General features: G+C 41.5%; 1 protein-coding gene across 1 annotated transcript in view; it reads right to left on the bottom strand.

Annotated features, from left to right (window-relative positions):
- Positions 1–9,129, bottom strand: part of TRPM6 (transient receptor potential cation channel subfamily M member 6) — a gene marked incomplete at its 5' end in the record, with an annotated part of 70,706 nt that extends 61,577 nt beyond the window's left edge. The window contains 4 exons of the mRNA XM_056325504.1: positions 257–470; positions 861–1,041; positions 8,176–8,214; positions 9,038–9,129. Coding sequence (XP_056181479.1) covers positions 257–470; positions 861–1,041; positions 8,176–8,214; positions 9,038–9,129 — 526 coding nt within the window. The remainder of the gene's footprint in view (positions 1–256; positions 471–860; positions 1,042–8,175; positions 8,215–9,037) is intronic.
- Between the last annotated feature and the right edge of the window lie 1,295 nt (positions 9,130–10,424).

Genomic DNA, 10,424 nt, shown 5'->3' on the forward strand with positions numbered 1-10,424 from the left:
ATCTACTATCAATGTTTCTTAATACATCAGAATCCTCTACTCTTTAATTTAAAAAAAAAAAATATTCAGAATACCTGTCAACAGCAGAGGAACATTTTGTCACTCTGAATTATGCACCATTCCTTAAAAAAAGCTTAATTTTGTGCTAAAATATTACAAATTACTAATTTCATCGTACTTGCCCTAAATATATATATTTGTGTGCAGAGAAAGAACACCAGAGGAAGACAGAAACAAAGAAAAATAATTACACTACCGCTGTTGATGCCTTCTGTAATTATCCATGCTCCTGTAGTCTCAGCAGCCTTCACCAATCCTTTGCTGAAAACCTGCTTGATCTTTGAGGGAAGCTTGAAATTTTGAATGCCTCCATGAACAGAAATCACTAGCTTTGGCAACTCCATCTGCCATTCTTTAACCATCAGGTGCAGCAGCTGATCCAAATTGCTATCATAAGAGAGTCTAATATACTGGAAGAAATAATAATAAATCTATATAAATATATATGAAATAATAATAATAAAATAAACATCCATTAAATACTCTAAGGGATGAGATTGCAACTTACAAAGTCCTCAGCATTAATGTCTTAAAGATTTTGTGCAGGCTTAGAACTTTCATAATGCTACTAAAATGACAGCACAAAAATACATCAATGAGGAATACAGACAGCAAGACAGACTATGCTTAATCGCTGTGAAGTTCAGCATAAAAATATCATACACACGCCAATGTGATACCCTTTTAGATTCCCCTGGCCTCTTAAGACAAACAATCTGATATTCACCCAAAACCACTTTTTGCCTTTCTCATACTGAAATTATAACAAAAGTCACACATATAAACCCAGTATCTATTACCTTGGCATGGTAAGTGTGATCTCCATCCTGAAAATTGATTGTACCAAATGCATCCGTTGGACTTGTCTTTGTGTGTTTTTGCACAGACCATTCTCCACCATCTCTCTGTGGGGCAGCTTGATAAACAGGCCAGCTACAGTCTACTCTTGGGTGATCTCCAACCAGCCGTCCACAGCAACACCTCATATTAAAAATAAAGAGATCATTTTATATCAAACAGACTGGCATGCATCTCTAGGATCTTCATCAGAATAGCCCAAACAGTTTTTCTAGAAAGAAGGATATTGTAGCTTTCTGATACATAATATAAAAAAAATTAAACTCAGCTGAAAAAAAACCTCAACAATGGCAAAATCGCATTGAATTAGATCATAAATATGTCTTGTTGGATACTGAATTTGTCCTGTACCTGAAAGCTGGGTGGTTTGACTAGATAAACTTTAAAGGTCCCTTCCAACCCAAAGCATGCTGTGATTCTGTGTGATTCTGTAACAGGCTGAGAATCCCATATAGCAATTCTGACCTAAGCAATGCTGCTCAGATTTACTGGTCTTATATGTGACATTTCAGAGGAATATCTTAGGACACCAAGGTTTGCTACAGTTATTACCACAGGCTATTCTAGGTATTGAAAAAAGATCTAGGAGTTACCATCATTAATCAGGGGGAGAGGAGCAAGCCTCAATCCAGACAGAACTTCAGGTTGACCTTTATACTAACCCTTGGAGCCAGCAAAGTCAATATAAAAAATAAACAGATGTGCAGTGTTAAGGGAAATTTAGCAGAAGCTCAGTTAGCATTAAAGGTTTGCAACTGGATAAATAACCCAGATTCCAAATTCAATCAGTATTACTGTCATACAGGCTTCAACAGGTTGCAGTCTCTTCCACAGGATTAACTTCAACATAATTTATAGTGACATCTGACAGTCCAGTTTTCCTTTAGATATTTCAGAAATTAATATACCCTGGGAAATGGAGATGAATTCTTCCCTTTTACTCTTTTAAGACACCAAACAACCTCCAACAACCCAAACTCAATGACTGCCTTGGGACTCAGATGTATTACTTGTGGATCTAAGGATAGGTTAGATGTCTGCAAAACCCTGAAGAGGTACATTCAGAAAGACAGAGAGTTTTCTGTGGAGATGAGTGAGAACTAACTGGTGAAAGAGAAATAAATTAAAAATAAGAAAGAAAGAAAGAAACAAAAACAAACTCCAAATTTGTTTAAATTCAGCAATTCAGTTCCAATAAGCAAATTAAGGAAGTGAATTCCTTTAGAAAGGCACTTTTTGACACCCAGAAGCCATGAAATCATGTTTGCACCCTGGTTTTTCAACACAGACAAACTACATTTGACTGATTCAATGCTCTGCAAAAGCAGACTGGAGAAGAAAGCTTCCCACACTCTTAGAGAATTAATAACTCAATAAAACAATCTTATTCAGTCAAGAATTAAAGAGTTGTGGAAGACTAGCACTGCAGAAAAGACTTGAGCTCTATTGTCACATACATGATGATGGTTAGCTAGAAGTCAGAAGTCAATAGGGGCTACCAAAAATGCCCACATTTTTGTGAAGCTAATTCAACATGGATTAGCTAATCTAGACCACCTACACCTTTCCCCTAGCTGAGACAAATAGTAGGATATCACAGAAATTCAGGGACTTGCCAGAAAGGAGTCAGGCATGTGCTCACAACTGATCTTCTAAATCTTGGAAACATGAAAAGGAAATGATCTAGTTGAGGGGTAGGTGGGGGTGGGGTGGAAAGCCTAACGGGGACTGGGGCCGGGGGGCGGGGTATTGCCAAGTTATTCTAAGCAGAAGTATTGGCCAGTCTGGCTCACTGCGTGATTCCACAACCATTTGCACTGTGGTAATGGCGGGGAAAAAAAAGCCAGGGATTAGCAGAGGTGGGACAGGAGCTGCTGAAACAAACTATTGTTCTAGGGACCTCATTTTGATGACCCCAAAAGCAAAATCCATTGTAATTTGGCCTCCTCACAGGCGAACTGAGACAGGTGGGTCAAGGCTCATGAAGTAAACAAAAAGTATCCAAACTGGAACTTGGAGAATAAGCCAGTCACGCTAAATCACTTACAGATACACAATTCAATTACTATTTCAGAAGACTGTGAGGGATCACACAGATGGAAGACCATGGCTGACATCGTGTTACCAAATAACATGTGGACTCAGAATCACTATAGAGATACACCTAAACTAAGAGTGTTTGAGGGCAATGTAGCCACAAAGCAGATAGCACAAGGGACACAGATTTGGGTAAAAATCTGCTTACAAAGAGCATAAGGCAAATGACTATACTTGTTTATGACTCTCCCTGCATACCTCAAAGGAAGGACCTGAAGAAAGAGATAGTTTTGATGTTATTGTTGCTTTTCAGAGGACAACTTTCTCCACAGCTGAGCCGTTAGCCTCCTTGCTCCATTTTCTGCTTGTTTTTGGGGGGGACTCCAGGGTAAAAGACAGCACATGTCAGGAAAAAATCTGACCTTTTGATGAAAGATAAAAAACCACATAGATACCCTCCTGTCCTTTGGTACTGAAAATACCTTGTGATCACTGTACTGCTCCTAGAGTAGCCTGAAAATAACATGCGCTTCCATCCAGGAATCATTCCGAAAGACAAAGAACCAATAGCAGTCCCAACCAAATACTGAACTACCTCATGATACTCACTTCGATACCACATTACACAGTCTGAGTCTGACTCAGCAAATAGCAGCTCTTAGAAATACAGCACTGAAAAGCAATCAGGTTCATCATCGATGGATCACATTTTCTACAATCTGAATGATTTTCAGCCCATCATCAAAATATGAGCACAGAATTACCATCTATCTCATATTTTACTGTTCCATACAAGGGTCACACCAGTAGCCCCTCCTAGGGCAGCAGCAGGAGCCAAGGCAACCTCCCTTTTCAAAACAGAGATCCTGTGAAAAGGAACTAACCATCTGACAAGAAAAATCAGTGCAGTAACCTTGAAACTGAGGGGCCCAGTGAACACTGAACTATTTTAGTAATTAACATCATTTGCACTACATACCTAATGTTTACATGTAAATGCACCCAGAGGTGAGCTGCACTCACAACAGCTCAGTTATCCTGAGCAGGCAGTGGAGGAACAACACACAGACCTAAACCATAGGTGTGCGGGGTACATGCAGCTGTTTTTACCTCAGAGACTACTGTAGCAAAATGTATGAACTCAGAAACACTCATATTTCCCAGATAGCTCATGCTCCAAGCTGGCATGCTCACTCCCTCTTGCCATCTAGCAGGAAGGGACAAGGTGTCGTGGACTACTTGAGCTACTGGGAGGTCAAAAGGGAAGACTAAGAGGCTCTCAGAAAGGTTGAGGAAACCAAAGCAGAGTATTAAATACAGCTGTTTGTGGGGCTTTTTCTGTAAAGTTCTGTGCTGTGTGCTTAGTGACATAGTGAAGCAGGACAGAGGCTACCAGCTGGGGACAACGGTAGAGTCAGGATTCCTACAGGAGCACTCAACTCACACACGTTCATGTAAGGCTGCACCTCAAGGTGCTGAGGGAGGTGGCTGTTGTCCTTGTGCAGCTGCTCTCCAACAGCTCTCACGGGTCGTGGAGATCAGGGAGGTCCCCAGTGACCGGAGAAAGGCAAATGTCACTCCTCCCTTCAAAAAAGGGCAAAAGCCAACCTAAGGAACCACACGCTGGCCAGCCTCCTGTCAGTCCCAGGTAAAACCAAGGACTGAGTCCTCCTGGAGCCCACATCTGGGCACGGTAGGGAGAAGATGGTGATGGGGAGCCGCTGGCAAGGATTTACCAAGGGCAGGTCACGCCTGTCCCACCTGACTGCCTTCTGTGACAAAATCATGGGGACGAGAGGAGAGCAGTAGGTGCCACCTATCTCTGCTCTAGCCAGGCTTTTGGCGCTGTCTCCCTCGGTATCCTTGTACCTGGGCTGTGACATTACGGCCTGGGAGGGAGGGCATGTTGCTGTGTGAGGACCTGGTTGGGTGGTGGGCTCACAGGCTGCTGGCTGTGGGTCAGAGGCTGCCTGGAGGCTGGTACCAAGCAGGGTCCCACAGGGTCTGTGTGGGGCCTGTCCTGTCCAGCATCTCCACCAGCGACCTGGAGGAGGGGACCCAGGACACCTGCAGCTCTGGGGAGTGGGCAGATCTGGGGCACGGCCCCGGGTGGTGGTGGGCAGCGATCGAGCTGGGGCCACCCACGTCCCCAGGCAGCAACAAGGGCCAGCAGTGCCTGGGGTGCTGTGAGCAGGACACCAAAAGCCAGGGGAGGACAGGGACTGTCCCTTCTTCTTGGTGTTTGTCAGACGCTGTGTGGGTACTGCCTCTAGTTGGACTTCCAACACAGAAAACACACCAGAAAATGGAAGGACTTCAGGGGAGAGTGACCATGCTGGTGAAGGATGGTGGGGCTGGAGCCCTTGCTCTCTGAGAAGAGGCTGCGGGACCAGGAATATTTCAGCTGGGAAGAGGGACAGTTTTGGGGCATCTAACAGCACTGATGGGAGAGGGTAAAGGAGATCCAGCCAGGCTCTTCACAGTGGTGCATGGTGGGAGGGTGAGAGGCAGCAGCACAGGTTGGGCTGGAGATAAGGAGAAGCCTCTTCCCCAGAAGAACAGACCAGTGGTGGAGCCAGGGCCTGGCAAGGGTGGGCTCTCTCCAGCCTTGAGTGTTTCACACCGTGACTGGGTGGAGTCCCGATCAGCCCAGTCTGACCCCCTGGCTGAGCCTCCTCTGGGCAGGGGCTGGGGCTGGAGACCTCCCGAGGTCCCTGCCAGCCTGTTATCCTGTGATACTATGAATATACTATATGCATTGATTGAAAGCGCCTTTGCAATGACTTTACCTTCTTTGCCTCAAAGGCTCACTAAGCTGCTAATGAGGAAGGGAGCAATGTCAGTGACACAAAAGCAGACTCCTGGAAAAGTCACACTTTGAGCAACAAGGGGAAACTGGAGGGTCAACACTGAGGTAAAATTAACTGCAGTAGCCAGATTACAAAATGCAGTGCCCTAGCAGGCAGCACTTCAGAGACTGTGTCCAAAAAATACGCCTAAAATGTCCACAGAGATGGTCTGTAAGAACATCTCAGATGCGTAAGGATATCTAAGTTCGGCACCACATTGCTGAATATTCATGCAGTGAGATCGGTCTAGGTGCTGTCTGGGATGTGCTTGTGAGCACTGCACTGAAGAGTAGATAGAGGCCATTTCAACACACCAGGGAACATGGACAAAGGTGCCAATAAGTTACTCTGATTAGCAACTACTAAATGGAGTTATTCTACTTAGTATTAGCAAACAGTTGCATAACCCACTCATAAACTGTTTGCAAACCTTGGAAGTTCTCTGCAAGTAAGAAATCATTAACAGATTTCATTTGCCTAGAATATTAGGTCAAATTATAGTAGGCGTCAAGTACATTCACATGACTTTTGGTCCATTGTGGAAAATTACTGATCTCAGGAGGCCCAAAACCTATTTAATTGCTGATCTAATAAATACACCATAACCAGTTATAACACACATGAAAATTATTTCCCCTTGTTAGAAACAGAAAAATTCTCCTAGAACAAGGCTCTGTATACAACGTAAGATACACAAGAAGACAAGAACAGTTAACATTCGGGAAAACATACTTGCAAGATAATGGCTGACTGAAATGAACATCAGACACCCACACATGTTCTGCATATATAGAGAGACTGACAAATAGAATTCACATGAATTTAAACATCATGAAAACTCTCAACAAAAAGTGAACACAATAACTACAAGATTAAAAAAACCCACAAAGGTACAGAATGTCTTTTCAAAGGTGGGAAAAAAAAAATTAACCCATCCTGTGGGGTGCACATTTCTAGTTTTTCTTCCTCCCTCTCCCACTGTAGTGGGAGCTAATGCTATTTGATTAGGAGGCTAGTTTGGTGGAAAACTGATCTTATTTAGGTTTTCCACCACCCAAGGCTGATTTTCATACCAATGAGCTTCTCAGACCAAATAACAACATGGTCACTCTGCTGGGGCGAGGACGAGGACTGCAGAACTGCTATAGTCTCAATTTAGATGGGATTAGACCATTGTATTTTGAAGCACAAGTTAACTTCAGCCTAGATACCCACCTGGGTATCCGCAGGTTAGCAGGAAGTATTAAAATCCTCCCCTGCATTTCTACTTCCAGAGCACGTGCAAGAATCTTTGAATCTCTAGCCTTCCGCTCTGAAGCAAAGTATGCACTCAACTGTTCCTACAGAGGGACTTGACCCTTTCTGAACAGATGCCACGCAGATCATTTGCCTTACTTAAAAGACCAACAGCATTCTGTACATCAGCCTTTTAAAGTAATCTGATTTCAAGGAGTAATTTATTTGCTTTTTGGAAAACGTGACTCTTGTTTCACAAAAATCTTAGAAGCAAAATAAAATTTGAAACATAATGAAAAAGTAAACAATCATGCTCACGCAGGTGACAGGACTAGCTAGCACCGGCTTGCTAGTCATTAATTATCAAAAACTCATTGTTCCCTGCTGCTTCAGCCTTCAGAGGCCTATAACACAGAACACATGTCAAAGAAAGGTAACAATTTTGTTTCGATAACTGATAATTTACTGTCGTAAACATACAGTATCAAAACCTGTTTGGGAACAACAGCTGAATGACAAATGTTGGATTGAAAACAAGTAATTAATACAAGCCAGAAAATACTAGCTGTCTGCAAAACCCACACACGAATCAAAAGCACTAAAGCAATGTAAGTTCTGTTGCTTGCCTTCCCAAAAGCAGGGACACAGAAAGCCCACTGCAGAGAAGATGAGCAAATCTTCAGAAAACCTATAATTAAGGATGTTTCTATTACCCTCTTTCTTCTCCCTTTATTTTGTTCTTACTCTTTCCATAATTCTTACTGCTCTTCATTGCTTTTTTCTCACAAAAAGAGACTCATACTGCCCACTCTCCTTTATATCACCCAGGATATGGCTGGAACTGTCTCCCATTTAAAGGCATATTTCTGCCTTTCAATCCTCAGGAGATTAAGACAAACTCATCCACACAAGCTATTTGGATAAAATTTTCTATTGCAAAAAAATTGTATGGTAACTTTTAATTTATTTTACCTAGATTTATGCTAAACATTCTCCAGGACACCGCTAGAAATGCTACTCTGACAATGTAAGAGGAACAGGATTTTTGTTGTCATTACTGCCTTAAGTAGGAACGCCTATCACTAAAACTTTAGGTTATTATAAAAATCATAGATATATATTTATGCACTCTTACCTGATTAAATTCTGGCACACCTGGCATTCTGCAGGACACCTGTGATAAAATATGAATAATTACTACATGCTTGTAAAAAAGAAAACATCTGTAACAGTATTTATGAAGTATCAATTCACCTGTGAAAAAATTCTCAACAGCATTAAAGGCTGTGCTCTTCTGCACTCAATCCTGGAAGATGTACTGGGTAACTTCTGTGATTTGTTTGGTTTATATCTCAGACTGTATGTCAAATCCACAATTCGTAGATGAGTTATCTATCTTATCTACTATACACTATCCATGTGTTCAAAATGGTATGATCAAAATTACAAGTCAGAATATGATCTCACCAAGTTTATTTAGGCAACAGCATCCACTAGATAAACAATCTGGAATAATGGCAAATTATGTTTGCTTTCTCGGGTCCTAAAACAGAGGTTGAGGATTTGATCTTTTCCTTATGCTTTTCACTCTCTATGCAAGCCTAGGCAGAAGACTCTATCTCAGAAGACTGTGATCAGCGGCAGACATTATTCTGAGGAAAGGAAAAAGTGGTGGTACAGGATTAAGAATTCCTGTGCAGCAGTAACTCCGGGTAACTCAATCTCTCAGTTGGATGCTATACCACAGTTTTGGTTATTGGACTAAGAGCAATACATCTATGAAGGCTAGGACAGTCAGTTGTTGCCAATTCTAATTCAAACAAATGGCATAATTTAAAATGTACTGAACTGGTGACAGTATCCATGAAAATCCATAAACAACACACCAACTGTGGCATTGAAAAACTGCAAAGAACTTTATCCAAGCTACACACCACCCATAAAAAATTATTCTGGTACTTTCTAAACGTAAGAAAAAGTGAAATTCATTGTTTTACCTGTGAGGATCTTTTGAACTGGGAATGATGTACGCACATTCTCTTTTACTGAAGACCTCTTCAATCCAAGATTTGGGGGTCTGAAAAGACATTTACAATGTAATTGTATTCCTGAACTTAAGAACATAATGCCAAAAATTGTACTATAACATCTACATGGCTGTGTATGCGTAACACGTAACAGAATAATTCCCATCAGAACGTTACATGAAACCAAACATTTGGTTTCTGTCAGTAAACTAAAGCTACAGATCCAAACAGTCTTAGCCCTTCACCCTCAGGATTTACACAGCTCCACAGAAAGATCAGTACTAACATTTATTCCCACCCTTCACTACTAAACATGAAAATTATTTACAGGATAGAGGTACAATACAGGAAGTGGTGAGGATGAATCAGAACTGCTGAAAGGACTGCACTTTCCTTCTGCCAGAGGACTAGCAAATGGCAGTATCTTATTAAAGGTGTGAGTGTCAAAAAAAGGCAAGATTTTCTTTTTACCTGAAAGAGACAGCCGATTCCTTCTTACATTATTCTTAACAGAGTTAAGAAGAGATTCATCCTGGTTATACGCTGAACTAGGACTACAGTGAAATGCAAAAGCAGGGACCAAAGACTAGACCTAGCATTCAGAGGGTATGTGAGGTGAGTTTTTTCCACTGGCCTCCTGGGACACTGTGAAAACTGTCTCAGTGATGCCTGTTGAAGCCACATAAACTGAACAGTCACTGTGGTACACAGATTTTCTTTCAAAGAATCTCACCGAGAACTCTTTGAAATTCTTTCTCTTCAGGTGTATCAGGATCAAGTTCCCTGAAAGGAACGATAGTTTTTGGATGCTGAACTTTGGGACTGAATTTAGTAAAACATTGGTAGCGAAGGATTTTTTTGTTGTCAAAGGGAACTACCCCCACAATGAAACATGCAATAGATAGATATTTTATCATAAAGACTAAATAAAATTAAACCAACCATTACTGTCTCATTGTTTCTCATGTTCATCTCACTCTCTGTCTAACTGTTGTTTACCTTAGACATAGACTGCAAGCTCTCTAGGACAGGGCACAGTAGAGTCCTGGTTTATGATTATGCATAGAAGGCAAACAGTAAGTATATAACGTTGACTCCTTATTTACTCCTCATGTTTGAAAACATTTGTTCATCTGCAAAATGTCTACCCTGTAAAAATACTTACAGTAAGTACTTGTCTCCATATGTGTTTGTTAAATATGTCTTTCACACAATGACTTAGAAAAGAATTCAACTCATGAGAATGCCAGTAATTCAACTCTACTGCTGGGAGCATTTCACAGATGGGAGTTCAGCAATAATTCTTATACAAGAGAATACCTCTCATCTCCTGAATGGAATTATGATCCTTAATAAA

This window comes from Falco biarmicus, chromosome Z (genome assembly GCF_023638135.1).
Source record: "Falco biarmicus isolate bFalBia1 chromosome Z, bFalBia1.pri, whole genome shotgun sequence".
Classification (NCBI taxonomy): Eukaryota; Metazoa; Chordata; class Aves; order Falconiformes; family Falconidae; genus Falco; species Falco biarmicus.